Source organism: Sinohyriopsis cumingii, chromosome 18 (genome assembly GCF_028554795.1).
Source record: "Sinohyriopsis cumingii isolate HCF-2022 chromosome 18, ASM2855479v2, whole genome shotgun sequence".
Taxonomy (NCBI): domain Eukaryota; kingdom Metazoa; phylum Mollusca; class Bivalvia; order Unionida; family Unionidae; genus Sinohyriopsis; species Sinohyriopsis cumingii.
In genome coordinates this window covers 60,698,145-60,724,136 of record NC_142978.1, presented here as the reverse complement: position 1 = coordinate 60,724,136, position 25,992 = coordinate 60,698,145, and the positions used below count along the sequence as shown (strand labels likewise).

Below are 25,992 nucleotides of genomic sequence, written 5' to 3'. Positions count from 1 at the left end.
TTAAAGCGTATATTTCGGGAACGACCACACATAACATTTAGACCACATTTGTTTTCGTATGATCGTTCATTTTACAATGAATAAAATGACCGATCCGATGGCTTAATGGTTAGAGCGTCCGCCTTGGAAGCCGGATGTCGTGGGTTCGAACCCCGGCCGAGTCAAACCAAAGACTTACAAAAATGGTAGTAACAGCTTCCTCGCTTCGCGCTCAGCATTAAGAGGTTAGCGTTAAGAATGATCGGCCTGATGTCAGGAGACTAGGTGGGACATAATGCTACATGTCTGCGGCATGATGCCACAGTGCTAGACATCACTATAAACTGCCACACTGCAGACATCGTAGCGATATGACTGAACATTTTTAAAAGCTACTTTAGACATCCGTATCACACACACATACACACACACACAGACACACACACACTCATTTCACAATGAATCTTTATTTGGATTGGTAACAACTCTAATCCTCCATATACCAACTGCAAATAGAATTTGTTTGAAGAATCGCATAGTCTTTGTTTCCTACTCTAATCGACATATAGTTTATGCAACCTGATTTAGTGTTGATTTGACAACATTCATATCAAGTATTTCATAATCTCCAACATTTGTCTGAATCTTGGAATATATTAAATACGATAAACGTAACCTTACTAACATTTTTAAAGCTGTACATATTTTATTCGAAGAATACATTATCATATATTGGATGATTCATGTGTTTATAGTATTAACTAATTTATAGAAAGAAAAACCTAACTGGCCCGTAATGCAGATCTTTCAGTTAATGGCTGATTACTGAAACATACGATCCCACAACTTTTTCAACTTCTGATTTAATTCTTTAATAATATAATAAATCTGGTAAATAAGCAAATTTCTAGAATTTACATAGCAAATTAATGGAAACCATAACCAATTTTAGGTGCAGGAAATACCGTAATACCTGATTTAGAAGGAAACATACATTTCCCTTACAGATATTTCTGCATGAATGGAATTCATTCCTCAAGATATCTGCTTTGAGTCAAAACAATCTTATGTTAGAAAATATTTTTAGAATACTTGATAAGGACAATTAACAGAAAATGTACCTATAATAGCATTGGTTGCATGCAGACATTCCTGTCAGTATCTTAGCTTAAGTGTATGAGATTGTGTTTATCACATTTGACATTCTAATTATCACTAAGATTTTATTCTGCAAATATTAGGAACCTTCTAGAAGGTTATTTTCCATTAGGTACAGATTTTGTTTCTGAAAATACTAATTGTGACCTGAGATCAAGTAGAGGACTATATAAACTTGCTTATCTAGAAATCATCCATTCGTGCTTTGAGGTCTGAGCAGAATCAATTGTATCACGTGACTATATGACCTCTAATGTCATTGACATGTTGGTTGTGAGCTGTGAATAGTCATGTGACTTGAAATGCAAACGGCCAGATCCAAGTCAAATTTCAGCAAATATGTACATTCGTCTTGTCTGTCAGCGGATTGACATTAAGAATACTGTGCTTACAATCATATTCCTATCAATTTTTTCATGCAGGTATATCTCGATGTAAGGTCCTTCAAGTTTTCTGGGCCGGCTAGTAAATGGCTACCCCATGCCGACACCAAATGGTGTCGTAAAATTACAACGTTTCAATAGGGAATGGAATCTGGCCCTACACCCCAACATAACTATTCAAATATCAAAAATGGGGTGGCAAGGGTCAGAGGAAACTCGGACTATGCTTCACATAGCACAAATTATACCAATTTATGTCACAAAATCCCTGTACTTCTTTATGATGTCGAAATAAATTTTCAATGATCTCAGAAACGTGAAAATATCCAATGCTCAAGAAATTGAAATTGCAATCACCGTTTTCGCATGTGGTAAGCACACTTATCATTGAATAGCATTTGTACGTATTCATCCACAAAAATCTCCAACACACCGTATGGATGGAAAAGACCCTGTGTTAATTGCTGTTAAACATGTTTCCAAACTGAACAGCTAAATCAATGCAAAAGCAAATCGTGTATGATTCAAACATTCAGTAGTAAAAATGTTTTAGCAACATTGTATGCTAATGATGACAAGCATTATGAATTTTACAATTTTGCAAAGTAAATACAAGTGTACATTATGATTATTATTATTATTATTATTATTATCAATTAAGTTTTATACTGCCGGACGTTTAAGTAACCAGCACATCAGTTCCGTTTTCTCAAAGCCAGTTTAATATTTCAGAGCTGATAGAGACAGTGTCTGATATTACATCTCAGAAGAGACTAAAAAAAAACTTTTATTAACAAAACTAAATCTCAGGCGAGATATAGGTGGCATGAGAGAAAACCACCACTACTACAATAATGTAAGGCGACGTCGCTAACATATCGACATACAAATCACATCAGAAGTCAACATTTACAACACTGAGTATTCGGACGTAAAGTGAGCTCATTTGGGTATATAATAGTAACATTGTTTTGCAGAGTGCAATGTATCTCACGTAGGGTACAAAAGTTGTAAGAGAGAAACAAATGTATTGTTCTAAAGTACGGAACATTTACGCTTCCACTGATAGAAGAAACTTGATGATATTGTGTTCATTATTACAGTAAAATAAGGAAAGAATTTTGCGAATTTTGCGATTTTTGCTGGCGAATAAGATTTTCAACTTTCCCAAGGATGGTTTGTGGCAACATATAGATTTTAGAAATGCGTGACAGCAAATGATGGTATAATCTTTATCCACAAAATTAAGCATCAGCCAATATGAATTTTTAGAACTAAATCATTAAAGTTTCACACCCACGATTATTACGTGATTCACATTATATATTTATTATCAAGTTGCTTACAGCATTCTCTTTCATTAATTCAACCCATTTCCATCGGACTATTTAAAACCAGATATAAATATTATGACTTACCTTATAATGGGAACAATTAATTTCAACACTAAATAATGAATACAACAGTTTTAATTTTGGTCAAGTAATATTTCAAACTACACTATTTTGTGTCATTTGTGTTTTTCTTATTTAGTTTGACTGGCATTTGTTGCAGTCACTATTTAATCCTTTATCGCTGTATCACGGGTTAGCTTGTGCTCTTGCTTTGTTGGATAGCCAGGTATAAAAACACCGTTGCAATGTCGTCATTTTTACCATAAGTAACACTGATCAAAGAGTAAGGATCCATCTGCCAGATGGTCATATGCCGTAGGTTTCTATTGGAGGCCGGGAATCGGTTCCGTAAGCAGAGATGTAGGGACGAAGCTTCATTTTAGGGTGGTTTATGGGCATTGGTTATGAATATGACTCTATAGCCTAAACACCCGGTTCTAATTTATTGCAATATGCTGTTTAGATGCATATGTGTCTTCAAGGCACTTAATCACGACTTGTTATAATAATGTTTCATTTCGATATCATTTGCTCTCATTAAAATATGTTATATTTTTCAGGTTGGCTGGAACCGCTGCTTGACCGAATTGGTAGAAATTACACAAATGTTGTGGTCCCGGTAATCGACGTCATCAATGATGAAAACTTTCAAATTCACTACAACGCCGCTAAGCATACACAGGCCGGAGGCTTTAAGTGGAATCTTATTTTTAACTGGCACCCTGTACCCGAGAATGAGAGGAAAAGGCGCAACTATTTGGATTACATTCCATTTAGGTTTGGTTTCCCTCCATTAAATGAGATAAATACATAGCGAATTTTCAAAACCACAGTTTCCTTTAATTGGTTCTTATAGTTTTGAAACGAATTCCTGTTTTTCTTTTTCCCAAAAAATCACTGAATGACTTAACATCTTTAGTTTACACTATTTTAACATACGTGATATTGCCTTTCTTCCGTGGTTTCCTTGTTATAAGTGTTACATGTATTAATGTTATAAATCTTGAGATTAACTGTCAAGTCAAATCCGCCGATAAATACTAAAAATGTCAAAGTTAATTTTAAAAAACATTTTTTCTTGATTAGAAAAATTATAAATATTTTTATTTAATTACTTTTCTAGCTCTACTATCTTTCTATTATAATCCGCATGCACGTGTAGTTTGTAGTTTATCCTCCTTATCTGCATAGTCTCCTTCCTTTGGAAAGATTCAGGACTTAGACGGAGAAAGCACCACTGAATGAGAAAGACCGAACACAAATTATCAAGGTTATTTTTGCAAGCAAATTCAACGCGAAACCTCTTTCCGTTAGGGTAGATGCAAACAAGTAATTCGAAATTATCTATAGCTTAATAATAGTTTAAAGACATTGATGAAACAGGGACAACGATTAGATTTTGACCATAGGTCCTGATTGATTATATTCCATAGGTCTGATTGTCTGACAGATTAGTCTTGCTCCTTTTTTGCCAGTCAACTATTTTAACTCCATATGTAATTCTAAAATATATTTAGGGCGAATTGGAGTGGTGTTTGAGGAGGTCACTAAACTGAAGCAACTTCAAAGAAGACCTCAAATGGCGTTAATGGCTGACTTTAGTTAATTTGTTGACGCTTTTACAGAATATTTTAATGACGAAAATACAAGTCAATATAAGGTGTACATATTTCGGATTTCCTCTAGTTTTCTTCTAATTCATTGACTAACACCTGCTTTAGTGAAAAATGTGTTTGGTGTATACAAAGAACATAATAAGGCTTCCAAAGAAATGACATAATTGTTATCCACAATGGAAATGACTACAATAATTCACCCAATAAGGACTAATGTTAGGCGTTCGCGAAATTGTCTTATCTAAATACAACATGTTCATATATAATTTAAACATTAGAAAGAGCCTCTCCAAATACACAAAGACTAGTATTAGCGCCAAATGTTCCTTGCACATGTCATGTTGTGCAAATGGCGTTTTTTCCACACGAAATTGTATTAATATACGGCTATTGCCACTTATATCTTTTGTCATCCTGATCAAAATTCGCATGCATGTTCCACATCTGAGCACTAATTAAATTAATATATTTTCTTTATATGACCTTTTTATTTCAATTGTTCTGTCCTGGCTGTAGTATTTTATGGTGTGGTTAAGTTTTACTTAGATTGGTTTATTGCAGGTTGAAGTTTAACCTATATTACTTTTTGCATGTTGATTATATATATATATATATATATATATATATATATATATATATATATATATATATATATATATATATATATATATATATATTGCACTTTTCGTCCAACACCTCTGAATACCTGACATTTATTTTGTATCAATTTCTATTAACTATTATATCTTTACACAAATATTTATCTCACCTTTCTTGTTTTTAGCTTCCTTTTAATAACCATTTCGTATTGTTATTGTTGTTAATAACTAACTCATACAGTGATGAGCTATACCCTCATGTAAGCCTGTTGAGGATAAGGTTTCTGGCAAACATAAGCAGACTCGAATGTCAATCTCAAATTTTGACCATTTCTAAACTTTCATCAAGTTTACTTTCTTTGAAATTGTTTTATTTGATGATGACAATGCCAAGTTGGTTTTTAAAGATGCATTCATTAAAATGTCTTTAGTGTTTAAAGATATATTCATTGGAATTTGTTTTTTTTTGTTTTGTTTTTTTTTTTGTTTTTTTAGTGTTTTAATCATACATTCATTACAATTCGTTTTGGGGTCTTTAAAAATACTTTCATTACAATTTGTATTTTCTTTTAAGTTTTTAAACATTCATTACAGTTTGTTTTTAGTTAATAAACATAGTTTGTAAATACTGCATTCTTCTTTTGTTCCGTTTTTAAAGATTCAAGAAAGAGCTTTAAAAAAATGGCATTATAAGACAGGTCCACGGGGACGAGGATCAAAAATCTGTTAAATCGGGACACAAGCATAAGTTTTGCTTAGCTGCTAATAGAACAGACAATATAGGTTTTAGTAATTTACGATTAACAAAACAAAAATGACCAACATCCCAAAGTGAGTTTCAATGTTATAGTGTCTCAAGGCCTTCCTTACAAATTATTTTACTGCATTGATTTGCTGAAATCTTAAAGTCAGGGATTAAAGTCTCATTAAACATATCATCAGCCATGAAAGCAAAATGTTTTATGTTCTGAGATTGAATACAATATCCTTTAGATTCGACCTTGTTGAAGTTTGGCCATTGAAGCATGATTTATATTAATAACCAAACCGACACTTTCGTAAACGAACAATTTTAAATATATTGACCACAGCAGAGGAAAATGGATTTCTGTATGCACATATAGTTGAACGTACTCACTGTGATTTAAATTTGAACGAATGCATTCATTATTTTATTTATATTTATTAGAGACCAATTGCAAAATTAAAAATATTCTCGTAATTTTAGATAATTATTTTACCTGTTGTTACCAATATATCAATCACCGGTATAGTTTTTTGATTAGTAGGTATTCTTGTGACTTGAAAATATATGTGAAACAAACCATATATATAGGTCATAGATCGTGGACTGTAGCATTCAATTACTCTCCCGTTTGTTTGTGCCTCCTATCAATTTATAAACGAAACTCATCATTGATATAACAATTGCAAAAAAGTAGTCATTAATTTCAGCTATTGATGATGTTAGACCTGAATGTATCCAGTTGCTTTCTTACCCTGTCATCTTGTTCACCTTTCAAATAAAAAAGAAAATTGTTGATATAAACAGACAGACCGTCTGCTTATTGTCCTTTTCTGTTGCTAGATCGGTGTATTATCAATAAAAACGGTGCCGTCTGTATCCAAAATTTGCAATGTCAAGTTTACAAATTTCTACAAAAACCTGAACCAAAAAGTTGTAAATCTTATGTGTGTTCAAGGGCAGGTTTCTCCCGATGTGACATAACTTTATCAGAGCTTATCGAATACAGTAAATTAATTACATCACACATGTTGTCTGAAACAGACTCGCCCATACCAATATGGCGGCACTATTTCTAAAGAAACTCCTGTTTGGTTGAAACGTTAACAAGTAAGTAATATTAGGGATTCATGGCGACGATCATGTTAGACATTACAAGTTGATTCAAGAAATCACTAAGTTTTGTGCACTTTTATATCATTGATGACTTTCGGTTTTACGATTGGTTGTTGTTGTTGTTTTTGGGTTTAACGCCATTTTCAGCACACGATAGGCTATACATGGTGGCCAGTGTTAATGGTGGAGGAAGAACCCGGGAAAACCCCGGAAAGAACCACCGACCCACGAAAAACCACGGGCAAGCTTTCTCACATACCCACATTGGCTGAATCCGAGACTCGAACCTCCGCAGACAGAGGTGAGATGGATTTGATCCGTAACGGAGAGCGCTTTATACCACTCGGCCACTCAGGGCCCCTTTAAGATTGGTCGTGGGATACACACAATCTTGAGGCTAAGCGAATATTGTATTATCATCACCACTACAGCAACACTATTGTGTTATATTAACTTTGCGACAATTATGAGAGAATGCTCCGTATGCGCTCCGGTGGCCTAGTGGTTAAAGCGTACGCCTCGGATGCGGGAGGTCGTGTGTTAGATCCCCGGCCGAGTCATACCAAAGACTTACAAAAATGGTACTAACAGCTGTCTCGCTTGGCGCTCAGCATTCACTGGTTAGTGTTAGGACTGGTTGGCCTGGTGTGAGGATAATGTGCTGGGTGGGAAATCATGCTACACATCTGTGGCATGACGCCCGAGTGCTAGACATCACTATAAACTGCCACATTGCAGACATAGTAGCGATATGACTGACAAATTGTTAAAGCTACGTTACAAAATTCCAAATCCAAATCCAAATGAGAGAATGCTTATTTGTTATGTCCTTGAGACATTGAAATGATCCGCAAGAATATCGCAAGAATATATAAACTGTTTGATAGATAAATGCATAGCTACATAGAGGGACATATCGAAATATATACAAAAACAGATTTGACAGGAAAATCGATATAACTGTTTTAAACACCATTTCATTATTTTTGGGGGCGGTTTTTTTTTTTGGTATTTTAAGTATGCAGGAGAGTAAGTACGATTTGATGACTTGTTTGAGACTGGTATTTATTCATGATTTCAGAAATATATTACATGTCATTACCTAACAGAAAGCAAATGTTCCTTAACCTTACATTTCATGGAATAAAACAAGCATATTTTATATGCAAACACTAGAAAAAGGATTCGGCTGTCTGTACCCAGTGATAGGCCCACAAATGATGCTAAGACCAGCAGCCACTCAAAACATTTCAACAAATAATATATTACGATAAGATTTCCAATATTGCTTTTCAATATATTTATGCCACGGATCCTATACGCTGATCAGTTAAATGCTGAAGAGTGATTCCAACACAGATACACACTCATTGATACAATTATACTGCCAATGAGTGTATCGTGTTACAGAGTGGTTGTGATATTTGTGCGATGTAATTATTCATTGTGTATTTATTTAATAATATGTTCATAAGAATTAAACAATACCCTATTGAAGAAGCTGTCCGATACATACACTGTGTTGAATAAGCTGTCCGATACATACACTGTATTGAGGAAGCTGTCCGATACATACACTGTATTGAGGAGGCTGACCGATACATACACTGTATTGAGGAGACTGTCCGATACATACACTGTATTGAATAAGCTGTCCGATAATACACTGATTTGAATATGCTGACAGATATATACACTGTCTTTAATAAGCTGGTAGATACATACACTGTATTAAATAAGATGGCAGATACATACACTGTATTAAATAAAGTCTCAGATACATACGCTATATTGAAAAAGCTGTCAGTTAAAAGACTGTATTGAATAAAGTGGCAGGTAAGAGAAAATCCTGATTTTTTTTCTACACAAAAAGGTCAGTTCATGCTTCCTTTTTAAATTTAGCGTAATGTTTGTTTAACTTTCATAATAGAAAGCTCCATTTAACCGTCTAACGCAACGAACGGGTGTTAAATCGAACACGTAAAACCACTATTGCTATCATTTAGTAAACTTTCCAGATATGTTTATTCTACATTTATATTTCCTTCTACGTACTGAGCATGCAAACTTCAATACCTTTTCTTTGAATTTAAGAAAGATTTAAATTTCCGCCTGATTTATCCTGCCAATACATATTATCCTCATAATAGTCCTAAACAATTGAAGTTTTCTGACTTGCTCCTCATCTGTTAAACAATATACATATATACATATATATATATATATATATATATATATATATATATATATATATATATATATATATATATATATATATATATGAGAATTAATTACTAGGTCGTCATGCGTGTGTGTTTGCTTCACACAAGTGCATATCACACCGATTGATTAACATAATTTTTTCGTGATGTGTGCTTAGTCGAGAGGGAATATGGGCTCGTGTGTGCAGGCAAGGCGATGGGTGCCGTTTACCCGCGGACCTGGCTTCGAATATCCATAGAGTTCGAATTAAAATTTCTCTAACCTGTATGATAGTATTATTTGTATTAAAATGTTAATGCTGCCCACTATTTTATCAAACATTCTTCTATAGGAATCCAGGGATAGCACGTTTCCCTTCTGTCAGGTGTTTATTTATAATCCTCTCTCTCTCTCTCTTTCTCTCTCTCTCTCTCTCTCTCTCTCTCTCTCTCTCTCTCTCTCTCTCTCTATATATATATATATATATATATATATATATATATATATATATATATATATATATATATTCGTGCTGTAGAACACCAACCATGGCTGGCGGTTTATTCGCTATCAGCAGGACATTCTTCAATAACTTAGGAAAGTATGATCCTGGTTTCGACATCTGGGGTGGGGAGAACTTAGAGCTCTCTTTTAAAACGTGGATGTGTGGAGGAACATTAGAGACGATTCCGTGTTCACACGTTGGCCACATTTTCCGGAAACGAAGCCCATATAAGTGGCCTGGTGGGGTTAACATCGTAAAAAGGAACACCGTCAGATTGGCGGAAGTGTGGTTGGATGAATTTAAGGAGTTCTACTACGAAAGAATTGGGCATAAATTGGTAAGTGGAATGGGGCATGCGATTATTTCTGCAGTCAGTATTAAATGCGTTAAATGTTTTTAATCGTTTGAACTCTCATATCTGTCTCCATTGACATAAACTTTGCATTAAATATTAGTATATCCACACAACAGAGTTCAAGATTCATTCAGGCATTATTAAGATTCGAAAATGTTTGTACTCGTCACTCAGTTTCGTACTTCGCAGCACATAAAGAACCTTATGTTTAAATTACAAAAAGGGCATCATAGAAATCAGGTCTATTGGAGCAAAGCTGCAGAACTGTTTCAGAGATAATTGCTATGTCGTTCAACAAACCAACGAAATATAACTAATTCGTTGTGGATGTCTAATATAAATTAGTAGCAATTTGTCAAGATTACAACGTCACACTGTTTTGAGTAAATTAGCTAGCAAATGGTCGGAGATTCTTACTGTTGATAATGCGTCGGTATATTTAACAGTTTATTTACAGTCTAAAGATTAAATGTTCCCAACATATGTTTCTACAAACATGTACATTGTGCCATAATTATAGATTTTTCAATGATTTTTATTTTACACTTTGATAAACATTTTGCCAGCTACTCTATCGCCTTTGTTTTTTGTTTGTCAATAACTCTGTAAACCACTTTTTTCGTTGCTTAATTTTGGGTTATATAAACTGAATAGTGATTGAGTTGGTTGTAATCTATATCTCAGCGAATATAATTATTGTTATGGAATCTAAAGGAATTGTTGTCGAACGTGGACATTGAATCCACTCCTTTATTCAGTTGCATTCTCCTGATCTTGTGTATGTCATGTACATTACAGCTCATGTCACTCATTACTACATGCGCTTCTGCAGCAGTCCCGATAGATGTAGAGCATCCCTTTCGCAGTGCAACTCCTTGGCCAGTTGCGTGCACAGGTTTAATTACCCTCCGGCAATTTTATTTTGGAGCTGTTCATCTCGTGTTAATTAATTATCTTCCCTCTTCATAACACATATACCTCTATATGTACATAGTTAACTGCAGTATTTTAGTTTCTAAACTGCAGCTCCGTGTACAGTGGCACACTCAAGAGTTGCTGTCTTTGTACAGTTCCTTAACCACTTAAATCATACACTACTATAGTTTACACAGCATGTTTGTTCATTGGGAGACTTCATTTTATGTTACTTCATTATCTTGCCACAATACTACCAGTACCTCCATCAGTTTCTTACTTACTTGCAGAACAATTTCTAAAGTGCAGTTCCCATATACATGCACGCTCATAATGTTCTTCCTGGTAACTTCATTCTCTTGCCACCAATACTACCTGTACCTCTATCAGATCATTAGTTACTTTCAGTAGTTCAATTTCTGAGTGCAGCGCCTTAGCTAGTCGTATGCTCATAGTTAATATCCCTGTTGCAACTCACAGTTAGTCGCACCTTGATTTGTATAGGCAGCTCCATAGCTAGTTGCACAGGTGTAGCTTCTTAACCGTACTCTACCATATTATTCCGTTCTGTTTCCCCAACACTGCCTGTACCTCTATCAGATCTTTAGATACTTGCAGCAGTAAAATATTCCTTGTTGACAATTATTCACAATCAATCGACATTGATACAATAAACAATAATAAATTATATAATCATGTGTGTGTGTGTGTGTGTGTGTGTGTGTGTGTGAGATTTGGATTTTTAACGTAGCGTTAACAAGTGTTCAGTCATATCGCTACGATGTATGCAGTGTGACAGTTTATAGTGATGTCTAGCACGGGCGTATCATGCCGCAGACATGTAGCATGATGTCCCACCCGTCACATTATTCTGACACCAGGACGACCAGTCCTAACACCTGCCTCTTAATGCTGAGCGCCAAGCGAGGCAGCTGTTAGTACCATTTTTGCAAGTCTTTGGTATGACTCGGTCGGGGATTAAACCCACGCCCTCCCGCATCCGAGGCAGACACTCTAACCACTAGGCCACCGGAGCGGTATGTGCTTGTAAACGTAGGCCATAATAGGGCTGTTGACTGAAATATGGCCTTTCATATGCGAGTATTCGGGTGAATGTGATGCAGTGGGTAATATCTAAAAGGGTGGAGCAGCATTCTTATTATCTTTAAGTGTATGTGTGGTAATCAAGACTGCATTTAAAAAGTGCGATTTTCTTAACTCTAAGGATATGTCCTTATAATGTTTATTTCAAATTCATCATTATCTGATGTTCGGATAAGCAGCGAAGGACTTTGAATTATTTTATCTCTGCAAACCTATAAATATTTCACTTTCCTATGAAATGATTGTTTGATTGTTCCTTGCAGCAGTGTTCTCGAAGTTGAAATAGAATTTTTCTTCCAGCTTTCATTATTGTTAGGACACCAACTGCGACTTTTGTGTACATTATAGTATACAAACGTCGAAATTCTTAAGCATTGGTTTATTCTTGACACTAAAACCTAAACGATACCTAATTGACTGGAGTTTTTCGAAATAGTTGTAATCTCTTTATTTGAATAGGATGGAGCTTGCAGATTACGTTCGTCGCTAGATGGCACGAGAATATTATGCGAGTTAGATTTATCTTTCCTCTCTGACATCTTCACTTACGCTGCATTGAAATACTATTTATTTTAAGCTTATTTTTGTTGTCGGGCAACGAGTTTAATGAGAATACTGCTTTGGACGGAAGTGTCAAGTGACTACAGGTAAAATGAAGAAAGGAAATTAACCTATGTAAAAATCATTTCCAAGCCAAACATTACACTTCTACGGCGACTAATTCATGCCCAATATATCGCGATAGATTATAGTCAAATTAATATTTCCTAAATTAACACGCATACAGATGGTGTTGTACGTTTCTTTCTGTCTTTTATCTTATTTAGGGAGACTATGGTGATGTACGTGATAGAATTGCTCTTCGAAAGAGTCTAAACTGTAAGACCTTTAGATGGTACCTCATCAATGTCTACCCCGAATTGTTTATCCCATCAGAATCAAAAGCATCAGGTGAGGTAAGTACATTGCATGATCAAGGAGATATTTTTCGAGTGACTTAAAAGAAATAATCAACATGAAAAAATTATATTGAAAGGAACTAAAACTGAAAAGAACGAAATAAATGTATCAAATATGCATCTTCAACGGAGAATACGATATATCTGCGTTAAAACGGAGAAAAAAGAACTTTAATTATGTGACATTCTAGGGATTTTATATGTATACACAATGTTTTCATTTCGCATTTCTGGATATTATCTTACAGTCTAAATCAGGGGTGAGCAAACTACGGCCCGCGGGACGCATGTGGCCCGCCAAGGGCTGTCATGCGACCCACCAAGAGTTTTCATGCGGCCTAGGAACAAGTCATCATTCGCACTAACTCTGTTTATGTTACTCTGTTTATCAAATAAATGTGCTTCTTTTGAAGATTAAGTTTAAGCTTTCAAATATTAACAACATATTAACAACTGAAAATAATTATGATGTTGTTTAGAAAAACCTTTTGTTTTTGCTATTTCAAATATTAATTATTTTACTTAATGAAATATGCGGCCCGCGACAAGGTGTAAATTTGTGTATGCGGCACTTGCACTGGAAAGTTTGCCCACCTCTGGTCTAAATACTTTAAATGTATTACATGCAATTACGGTGCTTTTCTCTTTTATTTATTAATTGGATAGTGTTACATGTCTGCATTTTCAATCAGCAATGACGAGCCTGTTATAAAATCGTCAGTGTCTTGCATTTTGATAGCCTCTTTATTGTATTGTTGTTTATGGAACTCGTAAATTGTGTTATTTTAGACAATTTAAAGATGCCCCAACTGGCCGAGTGGTCTAACGCGCTCTCCGTTATGGATCACTGCCATCTCACCGTTGTCTGCGTGGGTTCGAGTCTCGGATTCAGCCAGTGTGGGTATGTGAGAAAGCTTGATAGTAGCTTCTCGTGGGTCGATGGTTCTTTCCTGGGTTTTCTCGAGTTCTTCCTCCACCATTAATACTGTCCACCATGTATGGCCTATTGTGTGCTGAAAAATGGCTTTAAACCCTACAACAACAACAAAAGACAATTTAAATGCTAACACATGACGACCTGAAAGTATAAGTGCAAGTTTAGCATACTCTAGTACAATGGAATGTTTCTGAATGTTTGTATTTAAATGTGTAACGTGTGCGTGTGTGTGTGTGTGTGTGTGTGTGTGTGTGTGTGTGTGTGTAATTTCAATTTTTAAAGTAGCTTTTGAAAAGTTTCAGTCATTTAACAGTGCTAACAAGTTTAGCCTTGAAGGCTTTAACAATGTAGGGGTCGGGTGGTTTGTAGTGATGTCTAGCACGGAGGCATCAGGCTGGAGTTATGTAGCATGATGTCCCGCAAAGTCCCATTATCCTGACACCAGGCCGACCAGTCCTAACACTAACCGCTGAATGCTGAGTGTATAGCGAGGCAGCTGTTATTACCGTGTTTATATAAGTCTTATGCATGACTCGGCCGTGGTTCGAACCGGCGAACTCCCGTATCGAGGCGGATGCTCTAACCACTAAGCCACCTGAGCAGTCAAACGTGTAACGTGCGATATTAGCATATCTATTACAATCGAATGATCATGAATGCGTATATTTACATTAATATATGTATGATAGATATGAAATACAAACTTAATGGATATTATTTTGTCTTCTCATGATACAGATACAGAATAAAGCACAACCAATATGTGCCGATGGAAATGTGGACTCCAGTGAATCAAACAAAATTGTACGACCATATCCCTGTCATTTTCTTGGCGGTAATCAGGTACTGAATAAAGATATTTTTCGTAATAATTTTACACCACGAGTAATGATGTTATAAATCAATATATATATATATATATATATATATATATATATATATATATATATATATATATATATATATATATATATATATATATATATATATATATATATATATATATAGTGTGTGTGTGTGTGTGTGTGTGTGTGTGTGTGTGTGTGTGTGTGTGTGTGAACGGATTTGCATTTTATGATTCTGTCATGATAAGGTCTATTGGCAGTGCCTATAATGGTAGGGTGGTAAAGGTATATATACTTGAAATCTTTCTCGTCGGCAACTTATTATTCCAATTTTCTCGCTCAAATGTAATATGGTAACCTGCATATATATATATATATATATATATATATATATATATATATATATATATATATATATATATATATATATATATATATATATATATATATTATATATATATCTATATATATATCTATATATATTATATATATAAATATATATATCCATGAAGGACACTCCAGTACGTATTCATGTAGTGGATTTATTAAATCCCCTTCTTGGCGTGATTTCACTTTTATGGACCAGAGTAATCTTTCATTTATATTCGGTTTATATGAATGTCACAAACGGGTCCAACAGAAGTTAATGTTTCCCGACCCAGTGCCGAGTATGACCTGTAAAATTGGTAAAAGTTTGACACTCCCCAAAATGTATATTTGTGTTGTTCTTTCTTGATTGGGGCGTGTGTGCTTCTTATTCTTTTATTTTCTTAAGATTGAACATCCATGCGAGATCGCTCTTATCATGTGATACAATACTTAGATATTTTTACAACACCACTTGATGCATCGCAGCTGATACACTGGGATATATTAGGACGAATCAGACGTCACGCTTATATCTTTCTTAACTGAATACGTGATACTGTATGTGCATTACCTTAAATATGAAATAGGCTCATATACTATCATATCAAGGTCGTAGTGTGTCAATGTATTCATGAAGCAGGTAAGCTGAGATAATGGTAATCATCTGAAAATTCGTGAAATGATATAATCGAAGGTTACAAAAAGCGTGAACAAGTTCTTGTAAAACGGAAACTTGGTGTATTTGTCAAATTGATCGAGCCTCGTCATACTTTACAGAAATGAAGGAACAATCACATTATTTAAGATTTTCATCGCTCAACCCTATAAATTAAGCAAAAACTTGTGGCCTTTCAACTCTACAGGAAAACTCAAGAACATTAAACCAATTATTGAAGAGTGGTATACTTCGTAAAGAACAAACCGGAGAGATGAGGTGGTTTATGTCAGTTTATTATCGTCCACATATACCTGATTCAAGCATGCCTCCCGAACGGAGAACCTGATCCGGAATGTATTCCTGCCAGTGTCCACCGACTGTTGATCACATTCTTGTCGAGTCTGTCGATTTCAATTTCCGTCCTGTGAGGCAGAAGTCTTTAGACGTGAACTGATGGACTAACTGGATAAAGACATATAACCGAGCTAATGTTGGTCATTTTAATTACGTTTTATGGATTTTGCACACACACGTATATATATATATATATATATATATATATATATATATATATATATATATATATATATATATATATATATCACGTTATTTACCTTGTACATTTTATCTTCTTAAACAGTGTATTCATTTTTAGTATATTCAAACTAAACTTTTTGTAGGTATTACATAGCACGTTTGTGCTGGGATGTCGTTAAACACTACTACATGCGTTCATTACCTTGACTTTATGATTAATAAACGATGTTCACTAATAATTTAGTTTCCTTATCATATAATCTAACTTAGGTCACATAGGGCATTGAAAATGCTTGACGGTGACATTAGCTTTGATTATGGCCTTACCCAATACTGTCAGCTGGTAGGCTAGGCGAAACGGCAAAGGGAAATCAGAATAACATAGCAAAAGAAAGAAGCAGTCACGTTGCACCAATCCGGCCCATTGCTCATTGACAGGCTCCAGAGCGTTGTCGTGTATCTATGATGTTACATTTTGTTTTTGTGGATTCTCTCATGGGCACTACGTGACATACAATCTCAAGAAAATATCGTTGATACAGAGAGTGCATGATGTTAATGATTCAATTTGTACGTATACATTTAAAAAGCATACTGTAGGAAAATATTAGGTAGCCCGTTCAACATAGTCTGCTGAGTCGTATAATAATCGTATTGTCTGTCAGTTCGGATTACGTTAGTCAATCGTATCGTTCCTCCTCCAACCTGTTTTTACTGAAGCTTGTTTGATTTACAGTGTTCCACATTATCATGTACAGGAGTTATGGACCATGAATGTCCATCCTCCTCCAACCATTATTACGGACGCTTTTTGATTTTCAGTGTTTCACAGTATAATCTACAGGAGTTATGGCCCATGAATATCCATCCTCTTCCAACCTAGTATTACGGACGTTTGTGTGATTTTTTTAGTGTCGTATAGTATCATCTACTGGAGTTATGGCCCATGAATGTCCATCCTCCTCCATCCTATTATTACAGAAGTTTGTGTTATTTTTAGTGTCGTATAGTATCATCTACAGGAGTTATGGCCCATGAATGTCCATCCTCTTCCAACCTATTATTACAGAAGCTTTTTGATTTCGACAAAAGTCTGTATCCCTTTTACCTTGATGAGACATTGTACAAGTTTGATTTCAAGAATTCGACGTCATTTGTAGGAGTTGCAAACACTGATTTCTCAGTCTGTTCTTTTTCTATTCTCAAAATAGTCTTACTAAGGAGTGTTGTAATTTAAATAGACTTTAGGATAAGCCTAATATGGACGAGATCTGGAAAGGTTTATTTTTGCAGGGCTCCATCCATCGCTGACAGATGTTATGGCTCTTGAATGGTTTTATTCACAAACTTTTTGTGCTGCATCACAACTGAAGCTAGAGTTATCAATTTCAGCCATATTTGATTCGCTCCTTTATATTCATGAGATATGAGAAGAATTTAATTTCCACAAGTCTACTTCTCATAAAATTAATCTTAGAGTTAGAATATCATTAATTAGTGGAATGGTCCTCCGTTCTTTTTCCACTTTACTTTTGCACCAAGATCCACACATTTTTTTTTAATGCAGCTTTATATTGCAGATCTTTTACATGATTTGAATAAGTAGCATTGTACGTCATCATTGTCAGGAGTTACGACTCATTACTCTTTGATACACCTTTCATTTGATTTACACAAAGACTTTTTTCCGGTTCAGGCTCTGCTGAACAGAGCGTAGGAAGCTTGGTCCGTTGCAGTGTCTGCATCCGTTAGGAAGCTTGGTCCGTTGCACTGTCTGCATCCGCTCAAAGGTGCATGGGACAGATTTTATGCACAAATTTAATGCCGCATTAACCGGCCGGGTATAACATATTTTAAAAAAATACACAAGTGAGGTCATAAAGGTTCAAATATTTGGACAGCTATATTAAAACAAAGCACATGAATCTTATTCACGTGACAAGATTCATAACAAAAGAAGTTCATACTCCCATCCCCAAATTTACATATCCATTTTGTCACGTCCGAAGGTCATTTTTAGCACCATGGGATGCTCAGTGTAAACGCAAGCCCCTGTCCTGGGTAATAATTCTGAACATTGAAACTAGGTGCCATCCAAACCGTTTCTACTTGACCCTAACCCACATGCTGAGGCGGGGGGGGGGGGATCTAGCTCTTCTTCCTCTCCAACTATAGATATGTCACTACCTACATATTGCAGAGTAACTAATATATATAATTAGTACAGAATAATATAGGCAAAAGTCACACCATAGCCTTGATCTTAAAAAATTTGACATGGGCCAATTTTTCGAAACTATCTCTCGCCACCGTAGTTCTATTTCATTCGATTATCAAAAACGAAGTTGTTTTATTCATATTTCCAGTACTGGTTGTTAAGCACAGAAAACGAAATTCGGCGTGACACGGAATGTTGGGATTATGTAGCAGGATCGACGGAAATAAAGTTCTACGGTTGTCACGGACAGCATGGCAACCAAGACTGGATATACAGAGACGTAAGTATTTGAAATTCACACAAGATTAGGCTGATTTTAATGACTTTAGTTATTGCTGAGTCAGTGTAATACACTTACCATCACCTTGGTCAATAGATAAAACCCAACTTTGCATTTATTTTTCAAGTTAAAATCAGTTTTATGTATATATTGGATTTTTTTAAAAAATGACCGAGATATGTTTAAACTATTGATCGATTAAAATCGATATATTTTTATATTGCCCGATGCAACATTCTGACAATAACGGATTCCACTTATGTAACTTCAATAGCGATTTAGAGAGATAAATTCATATATACACTACAACATGACGATTTAGTTTTGGTCACGAAGTATGGAAGTGTTCATATTTTGCATTGTGACAAGCTTTAAATCGCACAAAATACTGCCTAAACATAAATAAATATCTAATCGCTTTAGCAAGCGTACAAAACATTTTTTTCTGCCCACCACTCATTCGGGGCAGTTGAAACCTCTTTCTGACTTGTTCAAATGCAATTGCTGAATTCTTTTCAGGATGAAACCATATATCACCCACATTCTCAAAGATGCCTTGAATTAGGATGGGATGGCAGAAACATCACAATGAATGAATGTACCGGTCACGAAAGACAGAAATGGCTATGGAAAAGAAGCCCAGCAAATGGTCCTAAGAGATATGAATAAAAAGCGATTAATCGCTGAGCTTTCATATATCTCCAGTTACATGAGAATTACAATATCATTATATGGAATTCCAAATTTCTCAACTTTAACAAAATTACAAAGTTGCAGCCAGTAATTTATATTCGGTCAAAACGGAGTTCGGACTAAATTTCACAATGTGAATTCTTGGTGATTTGAATGTATAGCTTGTCAACACCTGTAAGTTATGGTGGTCTGATTTGTACGTAAATTCAATGATTATGAAGCCATGCTAAATTATCATCGACATTATTATCGAAATCCTACTTTATAGATAAACTTATATATCATCTGAACCTCTAATATATATATATATATATATATATATATATATATATATATATATATATATATATATATATATATATATATATATATCAGGTATTATCTTGAGCACAGACACATATCTTTGTCATCTCAGACAATTATATTGTTCATTTACTCCGGAATATTATTGTCCCTTTTTCTTATCACCAGTAAGTAAAATTATTAATCGCCAAGGAAATTTGTGCTTGTTAAAGTCGTTCTATTATTTCCTAAGCAATACTGTCCACTTGGCTATTTTAGTTTTGAGTGCCACGAACTATATTTGCTAGCTGAAAAAGACAAATAAAGTCTGATCGTTTTATTATTAGCTTCATCGTTCAAAAGGCTATAGTCCTATCTGTTATCAATTCCTCTCTAAGGGAGGTAACCTCATCGCGATCTGCCATTAACTCCTACTCTTGCTACGCGAGTATTCGCGATTGTTTCAACGACCTTGCTCCAACTGTTTCTTTTTAATTTGCTTTGCTTTACTTTTTGCTATTTTTCTTTATTTTAACTTGTTGTTTGGTAGCCAAGAAGCGTTTAGGGTGCTTACCATCTTCCCCGATTGTTATATAAAAATATCAATAGCCTTAGAAATGTTATTTATGACATTTTCCCTATTGATATATGTTTCATATGTGCTATTGATTTGCCTGCCATACATTTTCCCTATTGATATATGTTTGATATGTGCTATTGATTTGCCTGCCATACATTTTGGTTGTGGCGGGATCTTATGTTCAACAGAGTAACGTGTGGAAGTAGATTCATGGAGATTGTGTCAAAACAAGTGCAATAATACAAGAATTTGACAGAGGTCGTCTATTTGTAACATTTCAAACAGAGTATGAGGAAATATAATTTGATATGTATGCGTTATTATTGTTTCAATCGAAATGGAAGGTATAAATCCGAATGGAGTATATATTTCTTTTCAAAGTTGATATTAAGTGTATCAGAACCATTAGCTTTAAGATTTTAAGATTTTTTTTAAAAATATTTTGTTCATCTGATATGCTTACATTGGGAAGGATCTGTATTCACTCACTTTCATTCTATTTGCATAGGAGTAGACTGTATCAAAATACTTCGGATCAATATTATAAGCGTTGGTGATGTTCACTCACCTAAATGTTTTACATTGTGTTGACAGTGCGTTTCCACCTACAGAGTATACTTTGTTTGACTATGTGCCTATATTTACTTTCGTTGACTGTTACGCTACTTGAAAGACTTGTACGCTAAAGACCAAAGCAATTATACAAATTACAATAACTTATTTTCAATCGAAGTTGTTCTAATTTAAAACGTTAAAACAACCAACAAGCAGAGGAGAGTGCGGGCGAGGTAGTGAGAGTGTGCGGACGGGGACATTATAATTAGGCTTTTGCTGGACCCTCCATACTGTCCCATCGGCTCACAATTTCTTGCTATGCTACTAATCAAAATGAATGGTTCACTGAGAGAAATTGGATTATTCTAAGACAAACTGCATTTGATTACTGAGTACCGAAGTGTGTACAAATATTTTTCTAGTATTTGACATAGAATGTCAGTCACTTGCCATAAATACTAGTTGTATTGTCAGCACAAAATGTTTGTACTGGGGTGTCAGTTCGCGTAATTCTATGCATGTATAGTAGTGCGTAGGCAATTGATAGAATGCCCAGAATGGAAGTCAACATATCACTTGCTGACACTCCAGCTGTGACTGATACTGGGAAACATTTTGGCCTGCTTTCAAATGGTAAAGCGCCTGGAGCATATTCTATACCAGCATTAGCCTGGAAAGATAGATGTTCTCTCATCACTAACAACTGCTGCACGCTCTCTGGCGATCGAGAAACCCTAGCTGTATACCCTCTCAGATTCCACACATATAGTTCAGAGCACAATTTGGCCTAATCACAGAACCAACCCAGTAAGTTTATCATAGTCATTTTCGAATTTGAAGGACAAACAACAACAACACAAAGATGGGTAACTTAGCGGGCACTACTCATATTTATTTATTATAAAAGTTACTGGCATATTGATTTTATGATAAAAGAGTTACCTAACTCTGGTGAAGATAATGAATACACTTGATGGAGAAGATGGAAATGTATAATTTGATAGTGTGTGAACAGTCAATGTAACCTAAGTAATAAAAAGAAGGAAAACCAACAAGTTTTGTAAAACTTAATAAATCATTTTATTATCAAAACTATAAATGAAAATTTGGAGGCACATACAGTAGTGTGTAGTGAATCCCAAAAAATTATGATTAATTTCTATATAAGTACAAATTAACGAGAAGTTCTGTGTAAATTTCAAACCGGAAATGTTTTAGTCCGCCAAGAATCGTGCGTTGTCAAGATAGAGTTGTCTAGAACTCCTCTGAATAATTCACAATAGTTCCAGAATAATATTATTCTCCAAATAATGAACACTTTCTATTTTCACTGAGCAGTTCCAAACAGTTATTTTCCACTTGAATAATATCTAAGTACAACATTAAACACATCTGCAGACTTACAGCAGGAACACAAGCAATGAGGAAGATTCCAGAATAGAAATTAATCTGATTACTCATTTATCTTCTTATAAACAGATTCTAATATTACTATATTTCACAACGTGCACCATGTGACGCATCTTACTTCTCACATTATCTCAAACTTGCCTGTTCATGTGACCTTGCAAAACCAGTGAGAAATTACTGAATTCTTTTAGAACCGTCCCAATCCCATCATCCAATGAGAAAAGAAACCAAAGTCGTCATTAATTCTTATTATTAAAATTATTACTAGTATTTGTCAGCACATACATAAGCTTATATTTATAAATCCTATGTAATTTTACGCACTTAACAGGCCCTGTCACGTAAGCAATATATAACTAAAGATAACCTGTATATTTTACAGAAATGAATAAAAATTACAAAAAGTATATAACAAAATCATGCGCCAGGAGTTTAAAAATATAGATATACATAGCACTTGTAACCTTTCATCATCTACGACAATGTGGCTGTTTTCTCAGGTACATGGAAGCTCTGATAGTTTCAGTGCAAAAACGAACAGCACTCTTGAATTAGGTAGCTATAGACCACCGACTGTTCTTAAATAATTTATTGATTCTTTATACAGACCATTATCATAATTTCTATATATTTTCATATATTGTTGCTTCCTCATTCGCCAGCTTTGAGATAAGATATATGGAGATTAAAGTACTTTATTACGAAGAGCAGATGACTGACATAAACAAATGACTATAAAATGAGAAACAGAAAATAAACTTGCAGGCTTTTAGCGAATTTTCAAAATACGTTCAAATCTTGTGTTCAAAAAAATTGTGCGAAGACGACAAAATAACTTCCTATTCTAAAAGAATAAAGATGCCGTAACAGGATTTGACCTGAGTAGATGCTTTGATAAAATGACAACACAACACAATATGATAAAAGATGGAAGTTGATGAAATGAATAAAAATTATGCAGCTACTCTACAAATACATTGTGATTATTTCAAGCTCTAGATACATCAATCGATTGCTTTACGCAAACATTCGCACATGGGAAAACAAGTGATATTCATATATTATCATGTATGAATGTAAGATTCATATAATCTCACGTAATGAAAGCAATATTCAAATAATCTCACGTAATGAAAGTAAGATTCAAATAATCTCACGTAATGAAAGTAAGATTCAAATAATCTCACGTAATGAAAGCAATATTCAAATAATCTCACGTAATGAAAGCAAGATTCAAACAATCTCACGTAATTAAAGCAAGATTCAAACAATCTCACGTAATTAAAGCAAGATTTAAAGAATCTCTTGTAAGGAAAGTATGAGTCACATACTCTCATGAAATAAAAGCAAGATTCAAATAATCATATGTGATGAAGGTAAAATTCAAATACTATCATGTAATGAAATGTAAGTTTCCAATATTTTCACGCATTGAAAGCCAGATTCAAATAACCTCACGAAATTAAAGTAAGATTGAAATAATCTCACGTAATGAAAGTAAGATTGAAATATTCTCACGTAATGAAAGTAAGATTGAAATAATCTCACGTAATGAAAGTAAGATTGAAATAATCTCACGTAATGAAAGTAAGATTCAAATAATGTCATGTAATTAAAGTAAAATTCAGATAATCTCATGTAATGAAAGTAAAATTCAAATAATCTCACGTAATAAATGTAAAATTCAAATAATCACATGTTATGAAAGTCAGATTCCAATAATGTCATATAATGAAAGTAAGATTCAAATAATCCCTTGTAATGAAAGTAAAATTCAAATTATCTCATGTAATTAATGAAAGATTCAATTAATCTCACGTAATGAAAGCAAGATTCAAATAATCTCATGAAATGAAAATGACTCAATTGTACTCAATTGAAACATCATAATCAATTGAAACAAACATATGACTCATGACTCAGTCATTTGTACAGCTTTATAACTCATAAATATTTGTCCCCGAGTGGCTGAGTGGTCTAACGCGTTCTTCGTTACGGATCGCTGCCATCTCACCTCTGTCTGCGTGGGTTCTAGTCTAGGATTCGGCCAATGTGGGTATGTGAGAAAGCTTGCCAGTAGCTTCTTGTGGGTAGGTAGTTCTTCCCGGGGTTTTCTTCCTTCATTAATACTGGCCGCCATGCATAGCCTATCGTGTGCTGAATAATGGCGTTAAACAACAACAAAAACATAAATGCTTGTAAAAAAATCTTGAAAACGTATAACTTGACAAACCACACAGTTCTCCTGAATTTTTGGGTTGGCCCACACATGTAAGGACCACGCACACCCTTCATGGATCCACCATGCACGCAAATTTACAAATCAGCAGTTCCATTCTTGCATGGCATTGATGACCACACCAGATTCCATCCCCATACAGACATACGGACGGCCAGACCGACAGCCTGATATACCACACACATACGCACAGACAGCTACAATAAAACCAATCTGGTAATAATAACAGGGACGGAATTAAAATATATCGATACATGTTACTAAATTAAACTCTTAATAGCAGCTTGTAACAATTCAGATGTTCACACCATTTCAAATCCGCGTAGTGGTAAAGGCATCATTTCATGCTACTACGTTAAAAGCCGAATATGCTTCACATATAAAAAAAAATAAAAATATAACACCTAGCCCTATGGCTGTAGAACAATAAAAGGATAACGTACACACCAGTGACAAGATCCAAACGACCGGTATGTCAGTTAGACAAGAAACTTGCCTTAAATCTAAAGGAGAATGCATATTAGTAAGGGTAAGATACCCGTGCATAACGCGGTTTTAGTTTCTCTCGCCGCAACGATCTACGACGAGATACTTGCAAGTTCAATTGATTAACTAGAAAAACAATTATCCACCCTAGGTAAAGTCGTACCCATATACGAAGAAAATCGGTCAAATTGTTCTAAGGCGAAAATAAATTAATATCTTACCTTATTCTGAGACAGATGTTCATAAGTACAATTTACAACTCATTCATTGTGTCCGACATTTAACTATCATTTAACTATTGTATTTACTTAGTTCATTTTGATGGGAGCTTGATACGCATAAAATCAACACAATCCAGGAGAGCGCACCTAGGTTCATTTATGGGGACTTTTCAAGTTTCTATCAAATTCTGCTAGAAAGACAAAATGTCCTAAAATTAAGAAAGCTAAGATAAAATACAGTATAGGTTTGTAAAGATTGTAATAAACAAATCTCCATCTTTTAAGGACCCTATCAACATTTGACAAATCTTTTTACTTCTTTTGATATAAAAACACGTTCTACAAAATGAGAAAATCAAGCAGTGGCCTTAATTTTTGTAAATATAATAGTGGATAATTGCCAAAATATTGCCATCATTATTGTACACAACAAGTTTTGTTAAGACTGCTACCACTACCGCTGCCGACACCACAGCCACCACCACAAATAATATTACTTATGATAATGCAAACATTCATCTTCTTCCTCTAGGCAGAGACAGCGGACAAAACGCAATAGTAGTAGTAGTTGTAGTAGTAGTAGTATTAGTAGTGATAATTGCGGCTTGTGTGGTGATAGTGGTAGTCACTAATGTTTCAATTTTATGTCCTT

General features: G+C 34.7%; 1 protein-coding gene across 1 annotated transcript in view; it reads left to right on the top strand.

The window, feature by feature from the left end:
* The window catches only part of LOC149776763 (polypeptide N-acetylgalactosaminyltransferase 5-like), a 56,869-nt gene extending 35,713 nt beyond the window's left edge, over positions 1 to 21,156 (top strand). Inside the window, exons 6-11 of the mRNA XM_089941436.1 lie at positions 3,475 to 3,691; positions 9,731 to 10,034; positions 12,899 to 13,027; positions 14,706 to 14,810; positions 18,743 to 18,874; positions 19,394 to 21,156. Coding sequence (XP_089797562.1) covers positions 3,475 to 3,691; positions 9,731 to 10,034; positions 12,899 to 13,027; positions 14,706 to 14,810; positions 18,743 to 18,874; positions 19,394 to 19,543 — 1,037 coding nt within the window. The 3' untranslated portion in view covers positions 19,544 to 21,156. The remainder of the gene's footprint in view (positions 1 to 3,474; positions 3,692 to 9,730; positions 10,035 to 12,898; positions 13,028 to 14,705; positions 14,811 to 18,742; positions 18,875 to 19,393) is intronic.
* Positions 21,157 to 25,992: the final 4,836 nt, after the last annotated feature.